General features: G+C 36.7%; 1 protein-coding gene and 1 long non-coding RNA gene across 3 annotated transcripts in view; one reads left to right on the top strand and one right to left on the bottom strand.

Moving 5' to 3' along the window:
- Positions 1-22,072, bottom strand: part of LOC143225339 (putative ammonium transporter 1) — a 42,729-nt gene extending 20,657 nt beyond the window's left edge. The window contains exons 1-5 of one of the 2 annotated variants that reach the window (XM_076454559.1): positions 21,709-22,072; positions 18,827-18,916; positions 8,649-8,876; positions 1,927-2,009; positions 1,571-1,708 (exon numbers count right to left, since the gene is read on the bottom strand). In XM_076454559.1, the coding sequence (XP_076310674.1) occupies positions 1,571-1,708; positions 1,927-2,009; positions 8,649-8,876; positions 18,827-18,916; positions 21,709-22,072 (903 nt within the window). The remainder of the gene's footprint in view (positions 1-1,570; positions 1,709-1,926; positions 2,010-8,648; positions 8,877-18,826; positions 18,917-21,708) is intronic. The other variant, XM_076454560.1, reaches the window with a different exon arrangement.
- LOC143225341 (uncharacterized) lies at positions 6,513-21,715 on the top strand. Its single transcript, XR_013013806.1, has 3 exons — positions 6,513-6,702; positions 18,829-18,956; positions 20,868-21,715. It is a non-coding gene; the product is annotated as an uncharacterized LOC143225341 (long non-coding RNA).
- Positions 22,073-23,648: the final 1,576 nt, after the last annotated feature.

Raw genomic sequence — 23,648 nt, 5'->3', positions numbered from 1 at the left:
ATGGGTGTGCAAGTAAGTTCACTATTTTATTTGTGCGTCTTTCACTGACATAATTATTGTAATTTATGTTTTACCACATTATCATCTGTCGATAGATGGTAGCAAAGTGATCGAATAAAGTTGGCAGATCAAACCAAAATTTTAATTTTCTTTTTCTCACATTTTCTTTGTCTGTAGTACAGATTTCTTGAAAACGTAAATCCAAACCAATAAAACAAAATAGGAAAATCAAAAACATCTGAAAGAATTATAAGATGTGGAACTACATTTATCAAACAATACTTCCTCGAGGAGAGAGTATAGAATTACAGTTACACAACATTCTGGCTGGGACTTTTCTAAAGTCATGAGGTGAAGTTACCATGTAATGCAGTGATACATCAAGTTTTGGGGTTTCGGAACTTCAGGAACCACGTGACGTCTACTGACGATTATTTGATTTAAAAATTAATAAATCATAACGAAGAATAAGGATCGAAGTCCGTGAAAACAAAACATTCTCTAATTAATTTACATGTCTTTATTTAATGCATATAACTGTGAAGAAAAAAAAAAGAGAAGCCAATAAAGATATCATATCAGGGTCGTAAAGAGCATTACTTGTGGGTGTATGGGTCGGTGATGGCGTCTTTTTTTCAAAACATTTGCCCACCGTTTCTTCTTGCGTATTATTTTAAAGAAATTTCAAAATAGTGAACCTTTTCGACTTTTTTTCTAAATGTCAGAGTGTCAGTCATCAACACCCCCACCCGGCTATAACTTGTGGGTTTTTAAAATATTCAACAAATGTTTCGCTGTTACAGTTTCTTTGTTTTGTTTTTTGAATTTCGCACAAAGCTACTCGAGGGCTATCTGTACTAGCCGTCCCTAATTTAGTAGTGTAAGACAAGAGGGAAGGCAGCTAGTCATCACCACCCACCGCCGACTCTTGGGCTACTCTTTTACCAACGAATAGTGGGATTGACCGTCACATTATAACACCCCCACGACTAAAAGGGCGAGCATGTTTGGCGCGACGGGGATGCGAACCCGCGATCCTCAGATTACGAGTCGCACGCCTTAACACGCTTGACCATACAGTTATAGTATCAACATGCAAGTATTTACGTGTAGGAGACAAAGTAAACACTAGTCACTAGCACTGTAACTCCTGTAGTTACCATTACAACTGATGAGAAAATAATTAACATTCAATAGAAAAGGTGGTGGATGTTTTCAGTGCACGTGGATTATTCTGATTCAATTAAATTATGCTATTTATTTTAGGATGCCAAATGTATTATTCTTTCTTCAGTCTAATAGTTTGTTTCAAATTCTCCTAAATGATTTTATTGATTTATTTTTAACCATGTGCCATTAAGATGATTCATATAACAATGCGCTTACAATTTTATATGTAGAAACGTGTTATATGATCTATAGAAGAAAACACCGGATGGATCAAAAGTCAATTAAAATATTTATCGGTAGAGGACGCTGCATATATTTTATAAAAGAAACACACAAAAACATCATGTCTAAAACACTAACAGGAAATGAAGTTTTACGTCTATAAACCATAAAACCTCACCGGCACAGAGTGTCCACGAATATCATTGACCGAGCCTGTAATGGAATCAAATTTCCCAATCCGTGGGCCTAACAGTGCAGCACCAATGAAAGCACTGGTACCACCAAGAAGATGAACTGTTCCACTTCCTGCAAAGTCCTGTAATGATGGGAGGAGTTAATTATTTTCAGAGGAGGTGTTTGATAGCCACCTAACGACAATTTGTTTCTCACAAATAATTAACATGATACCATTTCTAACGCACTTAGAGGTATAACTTAAATTTTTAAGTTACACTACTGTTTAATGTTTCACTAAATAGCAAATGAAGCCCATGTGAAAAAAAAAAAAAACGTTTTGGTTATTATGAAACTCACCTTCATTCCGTTGCTACCATTTCCAGCTGCCAACCACCCCTCTGTTGACCATGTCCAGTGTGCCACCACAGGGTAAATAAAACCTATGTAAAAATAACTTTCATTATTAAAAGAATAATCCACTAATCCAGTTTTTTTGCTTATGCAAACCTCCTATTTACTTTCAAATATTTAAATCCAGAATTATAAAGCCTAACAAAAATGACAGTTAGTAGAAAAGTTTGTTTGTTTGATTCTGCACAAAAAGACTCGAGGGCTATCTGAGTTAACCGTCCCTAGTCTAGAACTGATTGACTAGAAAGAAGACACTTAATCATTATCACTCATAGCGGATTCTTGGGCTACTCTTTTACCAACGAAAAATGGGATTTACCGCTACAATATAACGCTCCTGAGGCTTTTAAAAGGGCTAGCATATTTAGTGAGAGTGATAAACACTCTTTATTTCGACTAATAATATGTCGCCTATAATGAAGTTCTGAGTAAAACATTATATGGTGGAAAGATTTAGATCCTAGGTTTTCTTGGTTGATAGATAGGAACGTTAATTACGCGATTGATTGTTACTCATAAGGAGTGGATATCACGCCGATCTTTCTAAAGGTGGAAAAAACGGGATGAAACACAACCTTCTCTAAAGATGTCAGCACACGTCAGAAGACGAATCGTAGGATGTAAACTAATTGGTCACTATTAATAATAAAAATTAACAAATTTATGAATAGAGCTAGGAAACTGAACTTCATTGCTACTATAGCAATAATTTATATCTAGAGTGGAATCAAACAGTAGGCTAAACACGCAAACCAGAAATATGCTCATAAACTAGTAGGCTAAACACGCAGACCAGAAATAGGACCATGATGCTAATATAATGAATGAGTTTTCTTATTTTTTAAATGAATTGAGGAACATTTAGGGTTTCTTAAAAACGGTTCGGATCCCAGTCACACCAAACATGCTCGCCCTTTCAGCCATGGGGGCGTTATAATGTTACGGTCAATCTCACTATTCGTTGGTAAACGAATATCCCAAGAGTTGGCGGTGGATAGTGATGACTAGCTGCCTCCCCTCTAGTGTTATACTGATAAATTAGGGACTGCTAGCGCAGATAGCCCTTGTGTAGCTTTGCGCGAAATTCAAACCAAAACCAATTCTTCTTTAAAACGCGTCAATATTCCCTTAAATTACTAAATCTAAATTATCTCCTTGAAATGCTATACATTTCTAATATTTTTAGTTGAAGGCGAAACGAAATACCAAGGAAAAGTAAGGTTTTCATAACGCTAAGGTAATTTAATTTTGTAACTAGGACGTTTGCAATGTTTTTTGTTTATCTATTACGCTGTTAGGGTTGTCTGGACAAACAAATGCAATGAAGAAAAGTATTTTGTATTTTATGTTAATTTATGCTACGTTCCTATTGGGTTTTTTTAATAATTATGTAAGTCACTTGTCAATTATACCCGTCGTGACAAAAAATTAAGATTTACGGCGATTTGCTGAAACTTATTGGAAATAACCAATCATAGGCAATTTAAATTTACGTTTTGTGGCGATTTGCGGAAGCTTAATGAAAATAGCCAATCTTAACCAACTTTTCAAGTGTTGAGAAAGACGTCATGGGTCATATATGGTACAAAATGTAAATAGAATAGAATTTTTTTGTTAATTTGCTGCGGCCAGTATGCAAAGTACTATTTTAAACACGCGGACATTCAGTGAACTATACTGCGAAGCGTATTAACATTATATAATATGTCATACATTACAATTGCTGTTTAACCCTTCACCGCAGAACCGTCGTTCTTTTTTATGAGAATTTGGGAGGATGAGGTTTGATATTTTACCTCGCCCCCTGCACTAGTGTTTTGTCACACTATTTAAATATGGACATCGTAATGGTAGCATCGTCACTACCATATATCGCTGTCATGGTTACCATACTCCTATCAGAGTCGTGTTCATTATTTGTACCGGTGTATACTTTGGTCCATTTGCTACATTAAATCGCGGGAAGCGACAACCTCCCAGGAGCTTGGATCGACCACCAGAGGTCGTATATGCTGACATTGGACGTGTGAGTGGGAAACAATCCTTCAGAGTTTAGTAGCTCTCACAAATCAATTTCTATCTTAAAAGCAAAGTATAAAGTAAAGTATCCTTTAACGAAGACTATATCTATTCTCTATCTCAAGATGGCTGGTATGGGTATTAAAACTTTGACCAAAATAAAGCAGAGAACAGCGTATCGATCAGGGGCGTAGATTTTTTACACCCGATGGGGAGGGATGATTTTTGCAACTACTTATATGGACTCTTCAATTTGCAAATTGATAATCTCTGATAACATGAACCTGAAAGCTGTAAACATACAGTCACAGAGTAATCTTGTTGTCACGATACTTGCATATATACTTAGGCCTACTGACTGATACTTACGAACTATCGCTTAGATCGAAAAGCTTAGAAGCACGCCTATATTAAAGATGTACATTTTGGCTACTGAAAAAGCCTACATCTAGACCTAATTATGTAATTCAATTGGTAAGAATACGAGAATCACAAGAACAAACACACAATTTGTAGGCCTGTGATGCAATAAAACAATTCAACAGACCAAACTGTAGAGGAGGACGATTGTATGCACCTTACCTCCACCTAAACTGAAGGGGGGATGTATACCCCCATCCCTACGGCCCTGGTATCGATCTTCTTAGATCATCTTCAGGTTAACAAAGAGAGCGTTTGCTACTGACCGTTGCAGTGCGCATGTCTTAAGGACGAAAGTGTAAACAGGTATTGAATTGTAGAGGGCGTTGCAGTTAGATGTTAGGTTACTAATTAGTGCAGGTATAAAGTTGTTCCTTTATACTGGTTTAATTTTGATTTTAGTTGCTGTATAAATAGGACTTCTTCGATTTGAGGATTGTTTATGTTTGTTTCCCTACTTAGTATCTGGGTGTTTACTGTGATTGTGTTGTGTTTATTTGATTTGCAATGTTCAAAATCGTGTGAAGGTGTTTTTTCTGTTCTTTGAATCTGGTTTCCATTTTTCTGCTTGTTTCTCCAATACAGAAGTCGTGACAGTTCTTGCGTTCTATTTTATAAATAATGTTGGTGTTGTGTTTGTCAGTGTAATTTTTACATAGTATGGACTTTAGTTATGAACCTGGTTTTTGAATAAATTTAGTGTTTACTAGAATGCTGTGTTTTGTTATAAGTTTTTTCCAAAATGTATGGACAAGGCCGTAAAAGGTGTCAGAGTACATGTATGGCTTCTGGTCCTCATTTAACAATTAAAATAATATTATACAACAGTAAACTAATCACTGTAGGGACAGGAAGAGGTCCAGGTGAACACGACCAGCCCCGGTCTGTTTATAAAGCCCTAAAGCCCAATACAGAGAACGAGTACCAGCTGGCAAACGGCGCGAGGCACTCAGCTAAGTGTCCATATCAAGGTAGCTTTTGTTTGTCTGTTATGTGGATTTCACGAGAGCTATCTCTGCGCTAGCCGTCCCTAATTTAGCAGTGTAAAACTAGAGGGAAGGCAGCTAATCATAACTACTCACTGACAACTCATGGGCTATCATTTACCAAGGAATAGTGGGACTGACCGTCACTTATAACGCCCCCACGGCTGAAACAGCGAGCATGTTTGGTGTAACGGGGATTTGAACCTGCGATCTCAGAATACGAGTCAAGCGCCCCTAACCACTTGGCCATGCTAAGCTATTAAGACAGATGATGTAAGTTTGTGTCATATATATCACAATAATAAGTTACGATCTTTTTTAATGATGAAATGACAACGACTGCGGACTGATCGTGAAATCCAATTACGCGGTGAAGGGGATTAAATTTGTATTATATTACTTCCATTTCAATAAACCTTTATAAAAAGTAATAAATATTTTTTGCTTGTTCAATTGTTTGATTTTTTTGAATTTCACACAAAGCTACTCGAGGGCTATCTGTGTTAGCCGTCCATAATTTAGCAGTGTAAGACTAGAGGGAAGGCAGCTAGTCATCACCACCCACCACCAACTCCTGGGCTACTCTTTTACCAACGAATAGTGGGATTGACCGTCACATCATAACGTCCCCACAGCTAAAGGGGCAAGCATGTTTGGTGCGACGGGGATTCGAATCCGCGACCCTCAGATTACGAGTCGAACGCCTTAACCCACCTGGCTATGCTGGGCCTAGAATTGTGTAAATTTCCCTTTATAAGATCATAAAATATGCTGTACGCGGGGCCCAGGATACTTTAATTCCAGCTCTGTTGATAATCTGTTGCTGCAACCATGTTATCAGAACTTGAACGTTGATTCCGACTAGTAATATACGTTTGAAATTTATTGATTTCTGCCTGTCTTATTTATATTCAGAGATTGTATTAATGTTAACTTAAATATCGCATCTAGATCACTACTGCGACTGTCGCATCCAACCGTGAATTTTGAGCCCTGATATTAGAAGAAAGGCCTTATAAGCACTTCATGTTAGTTCAAGCATTCATTTTGAAACCAAGTAGCAACTACGACTATTTTTGTTTGTAACGCTGCATTTTTCAAGCTGTTCTGTGTATTCTGGGTAGTCTCCTGTCCTCAAGGTTTGTGTCAAACACAACGTGTGATCCGTTTCTTTGCTTCAGAGAATTCGCTCAGGAATACTGGAAGGAACTGGTTAGAAGGACGAGAAACGCTCCACAGAATTGTTGGAACTCATTGAGTGCTACATGAAGCACGGTCTTATAACAGAAGGAAGAAGGTGTGATAGAGATAACTTTATCCTTTAATTCTTCTAGTTCAAACTCTATCTATAACCTCCTAAGTTTCCGGTGTGATTTGCCCTGCAGTTAAATGTGGTCTTAGTCTAGTCATGATGGGCTCGTTGGCATCAAGGAGTCTAACAGAGGATAAAGATATTAAGTTTTAGTTATAATATGTGGTACACGATCGATACAGTTGGTCGCGAGCTTAATAGGTCCTCCGACAATCGTTTCTCCAATAGAGAAATAAAGGCTGCCAAAATGGCGACGAGTCCTGTCTCTCCCGCTCAAAATTGTGGTAGAATTATTACTACCATGTGGAACACTCTGGTGGCGAGTCATTATTGTGAAGCGCTCCTGGTAAAAGATATTCCAGAATTTCTGAAAAGAAGAGAATGAGAGAGGGCAAACACATGATTAAATCTATAACAAAAAAAAAAACCTAACTTGGGGATATGGAAATAGATCATAGGTCATTGGTTAGAGCAAGAGATATTATTGCAAAAGAATAGGAATTCCGTGGTTTGATATCTCTTGTTCAAATCTCACACAAGTGTTGTGTTTCTTGGGCAGCTCAACATACTAAAGAACGTATAGTTGGGTATGTTACATTCTATTTTGACTTTTCTATTAAAGACGAGAAAGTAAATAATAAGGGTGTGGGCCTAGAGAGTGGGCCTTTACCAGCATAAATATCTCTATGCTCTAGACGAATAGCATAATCAACAACATGTGCTGCCAACTCTTGGGCTACACTTTGTTGTTTAACGTTTTATGATGTACAACATTTAGACAACCAGGGTACCCTGATATGGTAGAATAGTAGGATTAGACTCTTAAAGGGGGTGATTTAACCTCAAGTTATTTTTACGTTCATTATAAATTGTAAGGTTTATTTTACTTTTCCCATGTTGTTGTATTTTTTTTTCTGTTGGTTTGTTGCGAAGCGCGCAATGGACTATATGTTCTTTGCCTACTATAGGTATCGACACCCAGTTTTTAGCGCCTTAAGCTTACAGATTTACTGCTCAGCTACAAAGGGGGCCACAATAGTTTTACACCTTACATAAAATTAAATCACATATATATAGTGTAAGCTGATATAATGAGTATGTATTCAAAACAGCATTCTATTTATTCTCTTCACCTATTAAGGTCAGGTGGCTAGGACACTCAAAATGTAATCTGTGGGTCGCGGGTTCGAATCCGTATTACACCAAACATGCTCGCCCTTGGGGAGGGGCGTCATAATGTGACATTCAATTTCACTTTTTTTCTGCTAAAAGAGCAGCGCAAGAGTTAGCGGTGGGTTGTGATCACTAGCTGCCTTCTCTTTAGTCTTATAATGCGAAATTAGGGATGGCTAATGCAGCTAGTCCTTTGCGCGAAATTAGAAACAAACAAACTCTTCACCTGTCAGCTTTCTTCTATATACCTATGCATATTCACGTTTCCATCTATTTATATTCCAATCTACGTCTTTTAACCAGACAAGGCTTAGTCCGTAACTTACCGGTTATAGGATTCGTTTGTAACTTACCAGTTATAGGCTTGATCTGTAATTTACCAGTTATAAGCTTGGTTCGTAATCTACCAGTTATAGGTTTGGTTCGTAATTTACCAGTTATAGGCTTGGTTCGTAACTTACCAGTTATAGGCTTGGTCTGCAGTTTACCAGATATAGATTTGATTCGTAACTTACCAGTTATAGGCATGTTTCCAAACTTACCAGCTATAGGCTTGGTCCGTAACTTACCAGTTATAGGCTTCGTTTGTAACTTACCAGTTATAGGTTTAATCTGTAATTTACCAGTTATAGGCTTGATTTGTAATCTACCAGTTATAGGTTTGGTTGGTAATTTACCAGTTATAGACTTGGTTCGTAACATACCGGTTATAGGTTTTGTTCGTAACTTACAAGTTATAAGCTTGGTCTGTAACTTACCAGTTATAATGAAGCTGTATATAAGGTAGGCAGAAAAGTTACATCTCTCTGCCACAGATCCTGACACTATGGTGGCAGCCGTGGCAGCAAAGACAAACTGGAAGAACCAGTGAGACAGTCGAGTCCCCTCAACATCGTAACTTGCAAAATTACTAAACCCGATGAAACTGCTCCCCTCTCCGAAGGCAAATCCGTATCCAATAGTCCAATAGGCAATCCCCGCAATAACTTAAAAAAATAGATGAATTTGCAGATTTGTTGAAAATGTTTACTAAAATTGGGAACTTTGAACAATATGTATACATATAAAAATGTGTATATATATAAATGTGTATATATGTTTGTACCCCTGAAAAGTTATTGAATGACATTTAGGGACAGGTAGAGACACATAGTATGTACACACAAGATATATGTCATAAAGGACAGTCAGATGTAACATTTGGCTTTAAAAAATAGAAAGAGAAAACGTTATGTTATTTCTTCAAATGAATTATCACAAAATGCTTTATTGAATATTTTAGTAAGTACATATACTTTATAATACATAGATCTCTACAAGGACTTGCACACTATAGATGTTTTTATAATACAGAGCCTGTTAACAACACCTACCTACAGCCAGTTAACAACACCTAACTATAGCCAGTTAACAACACCTAACTATAGCCAGTTAACAACACCTAACTAAAGCCAGTTAACAACACCTAACTATAGCCACTTAAGAACACCTAACTAAAGCCACTTAACAACATCTAACTATTACCAGTTAATAACACCAACCTACAGTCAGTTAACAACACCCACCTGCAGCCAGTTAACAACACCCATCTGCAGCCAGTTAACAACACCCATCTGCAGCCAGTTAACAACACCCACCTCCACTATGACTTTATCTACGTTTGTCAACCAAGTTTATTATCACTTTTACAAAATGCCACAGTTGAATGTGCAGAAAGTATTCGGCAGTGTCACATCTCGAATTTCAGATCGACACGCTAGCTACTTGCGATTAAAGCATGCTTCCATGAAAACTCCCGTTTTTTTGCATCCACACTTTTGATTTAAACTAAAATTGATAATTTTGTAAGAAAATGCTATCAAAAAGTTAGCTGTTGATAATACGTACATATATTATTAAACCCTGATGGAATTCAAGTCTATTAACAACATATTATTCACAGTTCGTGTGTCTGTTAAAAGTGGGGAGCGTGGATGGACGAGTGTCAGCAACAACTAAAGAGCAAACAAGATGATACACTTTTCTGCTAAAAATATTAGAACTGACGTGACATGTGCTTCCCTTCTGACGTCTGGTTATGATATATAGTTCGAAACACGAAACTCAACTGTTAAAACTGAACTTCTAGAGCTCAATCTAGTTCACACCATAACAGTTGTTGGTTGAGTAACTGGGGACATAACGTTTCAACCACTAGTACGTTTATCCTATCCTAGCTAGCTTAACGAATTTTGGTATCAGAAGAAATACCTCTTCATCATTCGATACAGCAGATATAGCATAGTTGACACGTTATTCTTTACTTAAATTCACGAGTGCTTATAATTACTTGAGGGGTTTATTCCCTGAGACGTAATCCTTTCGTTCTACATTATTTTCATTCAACGCTTCATGCAGTGCTTTAATTCGTTGTAAGTAATATAAAACCACCATACGCCCTCTGGTTCATTGTCACACTTTCATTTTTGATTTCATGTTGACCAACTTTTCAGTGCAAAGTTGGTATAAAACCAAATTTTAGCATCATGAGCTCGCGGACTTACCCATAAGCCACTGGATAGCTTAACCGTACGTAATATTATTTCTACTATTATTATTTTATTGTTATTATTTCTATTTACCACGTTACCGAGAACATTCTGCTATTGCAGTTTGTTATTAAGTTCAAAATTAGATACTAGGCTATCTATGGTGTGCTCACCGCGAATGACGAAATCTTGTTTTAAGCTTTATAAGCCTGTAAACGTAGTGCTGACTTATCGGATAAAATACAGTTTTATTTCAAACATTTAAGATATCAGTTACAACCTACCAGTCAGTGCTATAAATAAGATCGATCGTGTTAGTTGTTAAAGAGCAAGTAGGATCTGCTTTGTTTTGAATTTCGCGCAAAGCTACACGAGGGCTATCTGCGTTAGCCGTCCCTAATTTAGAAGCGTAAGACTGGAGGGAAGACAACTAGTCGTCACCACTCACCGCCAACTCTTGAGCTACTCTTTTATCAACGAATAGTGGGATTGATTTTAACTTTATAACGCCCCCACGGCTGAAAAGGCGAGCATATTTGGTGTGATGGGGATTCGAACCCACGCCCCTCATATTACGAGTCGATTGCCTTAACCGCCTAGACATGTCAGGCCAGCAAGTAGGGATAAAGCTAATGAAACAAACAATGGTTAATCGTAGAATGTTAAATTACAGGTTACAGATGATTCTTTTAAAAAAACAAAAAAATAGAAACTGGAAACTTAAGAAACGAAATATCGTTTCTAAAATACTGAAACACAATTTTCAATTACAGACAACAGTATCTGAGTAACAGATAATTTAAAGATTCCATATAAAGCATGAAATACTCCGCCAATATATAAATATAATTTAATTTCTTCGGTATCATGAAGAGAGGATATCTCTAAGTGTCTCTGCTTTACCTCGGTATACGGCCTGGCATGGCCAAGCGCATAAGGCGTGCGACTCGTAATCCGAGGGGCGCGGGTTTGCGCCCGCGTCGCGCTAAACATGCTCGCCCTCCCAGCCGTGGGGGCGTATAATGTTACGGTCAATCCCACTATTCGTTGGTAAAAGAATAGCCCAAGAGTTGGCGGTGGGTGGTGATGACTAGCTGCCTTCCCTCTAGTTTTACACTGCTAAATTAGGGACGGCTAGCGCAGATAGCCCTCGAGTAGCTTTGTGCGAAATTCCAAAACAAACAACCCTCGGTATACAAATTTGTGTCATATGTCTGTTTTACATCTCTTGACATAGAATACTTGCAAGTATGTTTTAAGTAGGTACCTCACGACATGGGACATACTTAGACACGCAAGAAGTAATCAAAATTAACAAAACTCGAAAAGGACAAAGTTTAGTTTTTAAAATTGAAAGGAAAAAAAACATGTGATTTGTAAGGATGACCTTGATTGAGAAATGTTACAAAACCACGTGGTTTTTTCGGCTATTAAATAGAGTTGCTCATACATGCTCGGTTACGCAGAGAGTCTGTCGATTTAAAGAAATAAATTATCTGTAAGTCCTGTCACGATATCTTTAGACATTATCTGTTGGTGTAGCACGTGTCATTAAATGTAAAAGTAAAAGGTTCTTTGCATATACTAAATAATTTGAATATCGTCACTAGGCCAAATAATTCTGATTTTATTTAATAATAGAGACTTTAACAATCACGTGGCAATACAACGTCTGTAGGATAGTATAAATATATATATTACACAGACAGGTGTGTAGGATAGTATAAATATATATATTACACAGACAGGTGTGTAGGATAGTATAAATATATATATTACACAGAAAGGTGTGTAAGATAATATAAATATATATGTGTATTAGACACAGGTGTATTTCTTGTAAGGACAAAAAACATTTTCTGTCAAGATTAGAAGACGGATGTTAAGAGCACCGAGTTCAAAGTTCACTCACATGTGTAAAGTAGGAAAACAGTTGATGTGTTACTAGTCCAGTAGGTTTGTTTTTTGTTTTTTTTTTAATTTCGCACAAAGCTACTCGAGGGCTATCTGTGCTAGCCGTCCCTAATTTAGCAGTGTAAGACTAGAGGGAAGGCAGCTATTCATCACCACCCACCGCCAACTCTTGGGCTACTCTTTTACCAACAAATAGTGGGATTGACCGTAACATTATAACGCCCCCACGGCTGAAAGGGCGAGCATGTTTGGTGCGATCGAAATTCGAACCCGCGACCCTCAGCTTACGAGTCGAACGTCTTAACCCACCTAACTGTGCTGGGCCAGTAGGTTTGGATGTGATCATGATAATAAAGGTAAACTGGTTGCAGAGAAAGAAAACCCTAAAACAAGTCAGACAATAATTCCTGTCCGTGCAAGTAATGGAAAAGCTAGAGGGAATTCTTAATAGCCGCGGAATATGAGATTCTCTTGGTACGTATTAGAGCAAATTAATCTTTGATACTTTTGTTACCTATATATTTGTGCGGCAGCAATACTAAGTGTGGGGTGCGCGTATACCCGTTCAAATTTTTTCACTCGTCAGAATCACTACTAGCCTACCCTCAAATTTAATTTCTCTTATATAGAATTGGAGTAAATTAATTTGTGTGGCACTGGGCATGTTGAAATACGTCAATCAAAGAGTTTGAACTCCTGAGTCCAAAACTGTAATTAGAGTTCAGATTGGTCAAGAGATGACGGAGCTGCAAGCTAAAAGTTTGTACTTGAAAAAGAAGAAAAACAAACTCAGAACCGTTCTTTGAGCCGCTTTGCCGCGGCTAAAAACGGCCTAAGAAAATAACGTTACATCCAGAAAATGAGTAAGTTTACAGAATTATTGTAAGACATGAGCAACCATGATCAGAGTAGTTAACTCTGAAGAGATGGAAAACCACAACGACCTCTATATCCATAAAAAGCATATAGAAAATAATCCTCATATCTAGCTTTCCATATCCTCATATTTTATTCTAGTTTTCCCGGATCTCGTGTATATTCCTTATTTTGTTATCAATAATTACGCACTCGGTCCACGTTATTCCGTTAAGTCCTAAATTATAATCTAATCTTGATTGTTTGAGCACGAAACAACACAAGGGGATATCCGTGCCGTGTTCATCACGAGCGTCGAGCACCATTTTTAAAGGTGTAACTCTCAGACTTGCTGCTGAGCCACTGGGGTCGGGGTTACCCACTGATCTATTTTTAATTATGTTTTAATAAAACACAGAAACGAATTTATTTTTAAAAAATTAGAATGAACGCTTACTGCCATAGTTCTTGTATGTGTTTGTTTTTCTCTGATAGCAAAGCTACATGGGGCTATCTGCGGAGCCCACCGAGGGGAATCGAACCGCTGATTTTAGCGTTGTAAATCTGTAGACATACCGCTGTACTAACGACGGGCTAGTTCTTGTAATTAATTCAGTCTTTGAAATGCATGTGCACCATAAGGGGAGTTCACATGTGTAGACAAGAAAGACATAATGAAATTGTACAATGGACGGCAACTGCTTGTGGAGACACAAGTGTAGAAAACAACGTTTCGAAAGTCTTCTGCCTTTCGTCTTCAAGTTGGAAGACGTTCAAAACGCCGTCCTCTACATTTGTGTCTCCACAACAGACAGTTGCCGTCCATTCTACAAAGTTTCACCATGAACACTCTGCCTAAATAATCTGTCAAAGAATAAGAAAGACATAGTTTCCGAATCACGCTAATCTTAACAATAAGTATTAACAGCTTTATATCAAACTTTATATTCGTTAATTTACTTACAGAACTCACGGAACAAGTAACTGAAAGAAACATTAAAAGATGTCTCTTGCACACAAACACACGGTCATGTTACACATATAAGAAAGGTTTTAAAATTTATCACCAAATTGTTGAAAACACCGGGAAAGTACTGTCACAGATCAACCTTTCTATAAAGCAGCAATACTTTCAGATTTTCGTTCCGGCTGAAGTGGTTTCTCTTAAACGTTGTCATTAGATATGTCTTTAAAAATATTTTGATTTTGTTTGTAATTCCAGACGAAACTCGCTTGTCTAAACAAATTGGCCATAAATCAAGTTTGGATGTTGCAATGTTTAGCAGAAACGTTGATGTTTTTTGTTCTTTATTTCTTAGATTTCTTTCCTGGAAGTTTATTATTTAGCAGAAACGATTATTTATTATATACTTTAATAAAAATTTCTTCCCTTTTATATCTTCCCCATACCCCGAAGAACATAATTCATTACTTTCGCTTAATGTCACCTGGATCATTTTAACCTACTTTGCTTTTGATGAAGTGCATCTTTTGAAATAAAGGGACTAGACAAACTCATAAAGGGAATTCAAATTGTAGCTTTTATAAATATTTCTAGTCAGATCGGGGTAATAAATATGAGTAAATTACGCCATAACATAGATCCTCCATGGGAATCGGGGGACCCATTACGTCAAAGCAGTGGCAGATTTAAGGTTGTATGGACCCTACATCCCATCTAATTTTATATAAAATAAAATTATCAATGGGCTCCATTAAGACCATGGGTTCTGGGGCTAAACTGGAGGGTTAATTACACCAGAACATACGGACTTCAGCTAAACTGGGGGTTCCATTACGCCATAGCATAGAGACCTCAGCTGAAATGAAAAACCTATTACGCCATAGTAGAGTCCCAATACAAAATGGAAGGCTTTTTTATACCATAACATAAGGAGCTTACATGAAATCAGACAACTTTGTTTCCCCACTCCGAACCCTAAATCCTTTTGAAAAATTACGTTCCTGTTTTGATAAAGCTATCACAAACAATCTAATGCTTACAAAAAATTAAAAACAAAAAAGTCAATTTATATATTATACATATGTTTGAAACGGCCTCGTGTTACTTGTTGTGATATATTATACATATGTTTGAAACGGCCTCATGTTAATTGTTGTGATATATTATTTACAGAACGTTTCGCATGACTGGTGTTATGCTACAGAATACATTTAAGGTCTTGCGTAAGATTTCCATCTTTTTACTACGTTCTAAATATCTATTTTTTCCAACATTTAAACTGAAATAGACTTCTTATGCATATTAAGATCTGATAACTATTAGGGTCTTTTCTTCACTTGTTCCAATAAGTAGAAAAAATTCATACTTTAAACTACACGTGAAATGTGTTTAGAACGGTGAAAACAAGTTTAGAATATTTATCTTACGTTTATTTTAAACATTCAATTTTTATATAAAAATATTTGTTAAACTACTTGGTTCATAAGTGGCTCAAATGTACCTCTGAAAGCTTATAATACTTAAAAATGGGTTTCAACACTCGTGCGAGGCACAGCGCAGATAGCCAAGTAGTCACTCTGTATGAGATGAATACGGCAAATCTAAAGACGAAGAAATTATCACACCCATCTAACAATAGAGAGAACTGTGCCGTCATATTTTATACTATAAAAATAGATTCACGCTAAATACGACATAAGGATAGTCTCAAGAGTCTTTTTGGCCCCCACTAGTACAGCGATAAGTCTACGGATTTACAACGCTAAAATCAGGGGTTCGATTCCCCTCGGTGGGCTCAGCAGATGGCCCGATGTGGCTTTGCTATAAGAAAACACACACACTCAATAGTCTTCGTACAAAGTTTTATCCATCTTTGTCACATGATGGCTCTTTAGAGCTAGGTTTCAATGTTTTTTGCTCTGAAATACAAGGGCAGGCATAGCCAAAGTAGTGAGGGTGCTTGACTCATAATCTGAAGGCCACGGGTTTGAATCCCCGTTACACCAACCACGCTCGTTATTTCAGCTATGAGAGCGTTATAATATGACGGTCAATCCTATTATTCGTTGGTAAAAGAGTAGCCCAAGAGTTGGCGGTGGGTGGTGATGACTAGTTGCCTCCCCTCTAGTATTATACTGTCAATAAGTGAAGCGAAACATTAGTATCATACATACAACCTTTTATTAGTAATAAAACCTGAAACATTTCTAAAGCCACAATGAACTATCTGCTGTGTCAAACGCGTGGAATAAAACCCTAGATTTCAGTGTCACAAATCTGTAAACCTACTGCTGTTCTACTGGGAGACTTCTGAACCATAATAACGTAATCCACTTGCTGAATTTCAATCTTTTTTATCTACGTTTTCATGGCATTTCAAGCATCGCACAAATTAAGTTGGATTTTCAGCCAAATCAGACAGATTAGAGACCTCTAGGGTTCAGTTATAGCCGACCTCAGTTTTGGGCTACTGATCAGAGAAAGGCTGTAAGTTAGCAGTATCCGCCGCTAGAAGGCTTTTCCTGGCTTTATAGAGGTGTGGAGCGTGTTTAGTGAAGTCATTGTTCGATCCCTATGTTTTCCGATCAGTAGCTCGACGACGCACAAAGTAATAAAGATAAGGAAAACTTTTCAACTTCACGAATTTTACCCCATAATTGAATATTTGAATTTACGCCTCGTAATAAAAAAAAACACAAATTGTCATCATGTATTTAAGTGTTTAAAATTATTAGTTTAACTGCATTTGTAGGTGGCTAATTTAATTAATTGTAATTGTTCTTAACTGACGTTATTGGTAGGAAATAACTCATGTAATTTAGGAACCGACTGATTCTAAATATTGATTAGAGACGTCAAAAAAAAGTCCTATTGAACGTATTACGTAGCAATGAAAGCATCTTCACGTTACCTTTTACAACAGTCAAATACGTTAACTAAGAGATTTTTATAAGAACAAATATATTACTGATTAAGCACGTGATACAGAATATTAAGTGGAGTTGGTAACAAACATATACAGCAAATATTGTAAGTAAAAACGAAACTTCCAGAGTAGGGATTGAACCCAGGATCTGGGTATAACAATACTCTCTTAACTGTTTTATTCAATTACTCATAAATAACTGAATGAAAGAAATACAGTTTCTTCAGCAAAGGCATCGTACCTTTACCAACGCAACCATATTCGCTCATAAATGAAGTTTTTGTCAAACGTACAATTGCCTTTGGTTTTTATTTCAACTGTGTATTTACTGAGTTTCTCCAAGTACCAACGGTTTTAAGTATCAATTATACAATTCCTTATCATTGTTAAGAAAGAACTTCTGAATATACTTATTAACAAAACAAGAGTTTAAACGACTATTTTAACAGAGAAATAATTAAACGAATACATTAGCGTAGAAAATAATACTTATACAATCACTTATAAATTGTCACATATCTTTTATGATACTTCGTGGTTGCCAGGTGGTTAAGGCACTCGACTCGAAATCTGAGAATGGCGGGTTCGAATCCCTTTCACATGCTCCCCATTTCAGCCTTGTTTCGAAACCCTTGGGACCAGTTGTGTTTCGTAATTCGGAATTTTAGAACAAATGTATCACTCCAGTAGGGTCCAGAGCAGCACCCCATCATTATTTTCACAGTGAAATTAAACACAAAGTCACAAAATAAAAAGCAATGAAAAAATACCAGCGAACAGCAGACAGTGTGACCAGTAGCAAACCGGAGACACAACTGACGCGCCTGTCAGAGCGTCAGTATAACAGCTGACCCAACTCCACATCCACATGACCCAGCATAGCCAGGTGGGTTAAGGCGTTCTACTCGTAATTAGTGTCGCGAGTTCGAATCCCCGTTGCATCAAACATGCTCGCCCTTTCAGATTTGCGCAAAATTCCAAAACAAACAAACCACACTCTGCGAAAAAAACTTCAGATTTCGGAACTTCGGATTGTGGACCTGTAGAATGAAGTCCACTTAACTGGAACATTTGTTATAGAAATGCTGCATAATCTCAGAATAAACAACTAATTTGATATTTCATAACTTAAAACAGGAAGGTAGAAAAAATACGTCGTGTGCATGCATACTACAGAATTAGAATACTATTGTGTTTTGTAGATACTGTGGAAAGGCGTTCATGAAACTTTCGTCAAAGTATTAGTACTACTGAGACATGTGGAAAGATATTTTACGATATAATTAAAAACTTCATACGTGTAATTCGATATTAGTAATTATAGAGTTTATTAAAACTTTATGGTCATGCTCCAAGGTCATCAAACAAAATACAACTGTGTTTGTAACGTCTAATGTTGATATTTATAAAACCAAAACAGTTTTACATAACTTGTTGTACGTTTCTTGTGAAACTTCTCATATATGCCGCTACTTTGGGACATTTACGAAATTGGTAATAATGTTTTATTATTGTAAAAATGGCCCCACGTTACTGATGAGACATCTTTTCAACAGAAAACTAAAACTATTACATACTTCTAGGGCTAAACAAAATCTATAACCGTTATTAAGAAGTGAATTAAAGAAAATCTAATACCGCTGTTTACGTCCACAAAATCTTGTAGTAGTGCAGTATATAACCTACTCTGATCTTAATGCTTTGACCCTCCTGAGTTATTAATTATAGATTTCAAAAATTGTTACTTACAGATATCCAAAAGATTTTTGATGAGGATGTTGGTGGTGTTTTTACTCCGAACTGCCCCGCATTCCAGGAAAGCAAAACCACACTGCATAACTAATAAAGGAAAGAAAACAACACAACGGAAGAACCTAGGGTAAGTTAGCTCTGTGTTATACCTATAGTCCTAGAATAACTCAGGGATATTCTGATTACATATCAATATATCAGCTCGCAGTATCTTTTTTTCTTATTAACGTTTAGCTTCTATCTTTAATAGGCCCGGCATGGCCAAGTGGTTAGGGCGCTCGACTCGTATTCTGAGGTTCGTAGGTTTGAATCTTCGTCACACCAAACGATCTTGCCCTTTCAGCCGTGGGAACGTTATAATATAATGGTCAATCCCACTATTCGTTGGTAAAACAGTAACCCAAGAGATAGCAGTGGGTGGTGATGACTAGCTGCCTTTCCTCTTGTCTTACACTGCTAAATCTGCGCTAGCCTACGAAATTAAAACCCAAACCAAAGTTACGAAAGTAAATTTAATAGCTAATATCTTGTTATGGACTACATTAAATTGCATTTGAAAGTTGACTGTTCAATTATGACCTTCGACAATTATTTGTGAAAGATGTTTTTGAATTTCGCGCGAAGCGACTCAAAGGTTATCTCAATAGCCTCCTTATTTCCACATGTTACTTTTACTTAATTATAGAGAAACTTGTCCGATGTTCTCCATTTCATTGATTTCTTAGCAATATGTTTTTGTTTTTTTTTCGTTTTAGGTACAAATAAATGCACACCGTTGCTTTCAACACGTTGTCACTTCTTTATCAAACAATTGCATTTTCCGAAGAGTGTTTACTTGTAGTTATGTCAAAAACCGAATATTCCAGAATGTTCTCCTTCCAAATAAAAATTGAAATAAGAAAGCTAGATATGAAAATGTAATTTCTTGCAATGATTTTGTCATCAGTGTGTTTAATTTCTTAAAGATTATATGTGAATGAAATGTCATCAGAATGTTCCGTTTCAGGTTTAAATTTCAAAACTTTCCTGAGCAAGATCCTCGGAACACCATCAGCAGGAGGGTTTGTGTGTTTTAAAATATCGCGCAAAGCTACAGGAAGAATATCTGTGCTAGCTGTCCCTAATTTAGCAGTGTAGGACTAGAAAGAAGGCAGCTAGTCATCACTACCTACCGCCAACTCTTAGGTTACTCTTTTACTAACGAATAGTGGGATTGACTGTCATATTATAACAGCCCCATGGCTTAAAGGGCGAACATGTTTGGTGTAATGGAGACTCGAAATCGCGATCCTCGGATTACAAGTCCAGCGCATTAACCACCTGGCAATACCGGTTCCAGTAGGAGGGACGATCCCCTACGCTCATATTTCAATTTTACGTAGCACTTGTCTTGATGACACTGTATGGTAAAATTTTACATACAAATGAGTTAAGATTATGAATTTCCTTAAAAAATTATTATATGCTACAAAAGAACTTCAAGCAGTAGATAACTAGTGCAGTTGCGTTTCTTAGGTAAATTATTATAATTATTCCCTTATTGTTACTTTCATTAACAACATTGTTTATACTATTTAGTATATTGAGCGTCATTGCTTTTTGTTTTTATTTTTTATTGCTATAAAGATGGTATTGTATTTTTAGCTTAATATAATTATTTAAGGCTAACCTAAATATTCTATGCTTGACCTCTGAGATAGTATTGGGATTACGGCCGAAAATACAATTTACAACAAAAGTAACCACCTGATGAAAAAATACGTAATCTTTGTAACTAGAAACGTAAGAAAAGTATACTTAATTAGCTGTATTAATGTCCAAGATAGTCTTTAATTCCGCTTCCTTTATCGGAAGTTGATATTAAATTGTAAAATGTCGTTTAAATCAGATAACCGTTTCCACTTACTGAAAGAGAGAAATATAATGAATTAGAGATAAACACAGAGAGAGTTAATTAGGTAGACAACTTATTTTTCATTGCTGTTTCTAACATTATTCTGTAGATTTTAACCTATTTTTAATGTTTTTATGTTTGTAGGTGTGCTTACTTCTATCTACTACAGTACCTTGTAGTATCAACTGACTTTTACCGACGAATAGTGGGATTGGCCGTAACAATATAACGTCCCTACGGTTGAAATAATGAACACGTTTGGATGGACAGGAATTCGAACCCGCGACTCGACAGATTGCGAGTCCACCGCCCTAACCACCTGGCATGGCCAGGCTCTTAACTTAAACAAATTAGTTATCATTTTCATGTTTTGTTTTCTATGTGAAATATATCTTGGATGCTTAACCTTATGATCACGTCGTCATCCACATAATTCTATTTGGGTCGGTGTGAAGTGAACGAACCTACAATAATAAAGCCTGAGGGTTGATTCCCCGTAGGGAACAGAGCGCAGACAGTTTGTCGTGTATTCACACAATGGGCTATATCTGCTGCGTACACCATGGGTATCGAACCTCGGTTTTAGCCTCAATTGAGCCATTAGAGTGCAAATGTGCAGATTTGTAGTAAAACAAATACAGTTTAACTTGGAGTACCGACGAAAGCCCATTTTTTTCACATGTAGTTTTGATCGTGTTTTTGTATCTTCCTGATTCAAGATCGTTTGTTGAAAGTAATTGAATAATTCTCGATATTTTTATTACTTACATTTGTTTATTGTTTGCACTAAATAAGATAATTTGGTTTCATTAATCAAGTCTCGTTGCACACAAAAAACGACATTTTTTTCCCATAAAAATAATTTTGAATTGTGATCTTAAACGAACACGTTTAAGTCAGAAACATCGAATAACTTCCAAGATCCTATAAATATAAGCAATAAACGACAGTATCTTATTTTATCCATACGATAAAATGTACTCACATAAAATAATGTCACCAAAGATGACCAGAAACATGGTATCCACGTTGTCTTTCAAGTAGTTAATAGTCGAACTTAATGTTGACAGGTTACTATGAAAACAGCAGTTGACAGCATCAACTAGTTGTTGATTCGGTGTTGCGTTAGTTTGAGAGAAGTTAGAGTGAAGCGATTGAAAGGACATATTCATGAAGTCACTGTGATCTCCGTTCGCTGTCAGATTGAAGTCTGGTAGAATGTCACTCCCAGATCTTAACCACAGAAGAGGACCAGTGGTAAATGAAAGGAAGTTTCTCATTTGTTTATTTGATTCTAACACTCCACCTCTTTTTTTTTTCAAGTTATGACGTTTATACATCGTTAACATTGGTCTATCATTAAATAAATATCTGCTTGGATAACCTTGGTTAAAACTTAGTAATTTAAACTTTCAATACATTCAACCATAAGGAACAAAAAGTACAAACGGATTTATACCCGCGAGAGGCGTAAACCTCATCAGCCAATGAGAATGAAAGAAAGCGTTACGGTTGAATTAGCACAGATGGCAAAACAGGTCCAAATGGACACCAGTAACAAGACAATACGTTCAGTTTTACGAAATACGACCGCGTTATCAGAAATAAAGTTAATTATAAAAGTTGTTGGAAGTTGATATTTTGTTTATTTTAACAAAGCTTGATAAAGATTTAAACATTTAGAATGTTTTCCCTTTTCGACAGTTTATAAAACCCATTTGATTCCTAATTACTCTGCTACTGCAACGTCCTCCGCTGGACGGATTTACGTCGCTAAAAATCAGGTGTTCGATTCCCCTCCGTGGACTCAGCAGATAACTCGATGTGGCTTTGCTATGAGAAAACACACACACATATCACTAAACAAGACATTCGAGTCGTTTCAAAAGGTACTTTTACAAGATTCAGTTGAGAATTCCCTTCCTAGATTTCGGTTCTGACGAGCCGAGTTCGAATCCATGCCATATCACAAAACATTATCATTGCTTTAAGCTATTTGTGCATTATTAATCTGACAATTAATCCCTTAGCGTGGACTGTGGGTAGTAAAGTGCTGCGCTGTCTCTCCTCTGCCCTATAGTTCAAAATTAGGGACGACAACAGGGGGCCCTACTAGCTTTGTCAAAAACACAGTTTTGGTTTTCAATTGATATGGTAGCATAATCCGAACCCTATGCTCACGTGCAAGAAATAAATACTGATTATCAACACACAGGATTGATGGTTGTAGCCTGCCCATAATATATTAATTCATCAATATAATATTGATTATATTATAAAATGATATTATATCTGTATAATGTAACAGAATAAAGTTTTCGAAATTAATTTGTTCATTGTTATTAATTTAAAATGAATAAAAAACTTACATGTACATAAAAATATGAGTACTGGTTTAGTATTTTCAAGGATACTTTTCAGTTTTCAAATGAAGAGTGTGTGTGTTTTTTCTTATAGCAAAATTACATTAGGCAATCTGCTGAATCCACTGAGGGCGGTTCGGCATGACCAGGTGGTTAAAGCACTTGACCCGTAATCTGAGGGTCGCGGGTTCAAATCCCCGTCATACCAAACATGCTCGCCCTTTCAGCCGTGGAGGTGTTATAATGTGACGGTTAATCCCACTATTCGCTGATAAAAGAGTAATCCAAGAGTTGGGGGTGGGTGGAAATGACAAGCTGCCTTCCCTCTAGTCTTACACTACTAAATTAGGGAAGGCTAGCACAAGTAGCCCTCGTTGTAGCTTTGCACGAAATTTTAAACAAACCACCGCGAGGAATCAAACCCCTGATTTTAGCGTTGTAAATCCGAAGACGTACCACTGTACCAACAGGGGACTTCAAATAAAGACACTTTTCAACAAGATCCGCCTTTCTTTTACTTTGAATTTCATATATATTTTTTAAAACTCCCTCTAACTGATAA

Source organism: Tachypleus tridentatus, chromosome 9 (genome assembly GCF_004210375.1).
Source record: "Tachypleus tridentatus isolate NWPU-2018 chromosome 9, ASM421037v1, whole genome shotgun sequence".
Lineage (NCBI taxonomy): Eukaryota > Metazoa > Arthropoda > Merostomata > Xiphosura > Limulidae > Tachypleus > Tachypleus tridentatus.
This window is presented reverse-complemented; position numbering and strand designations above follow the sequence as displayed.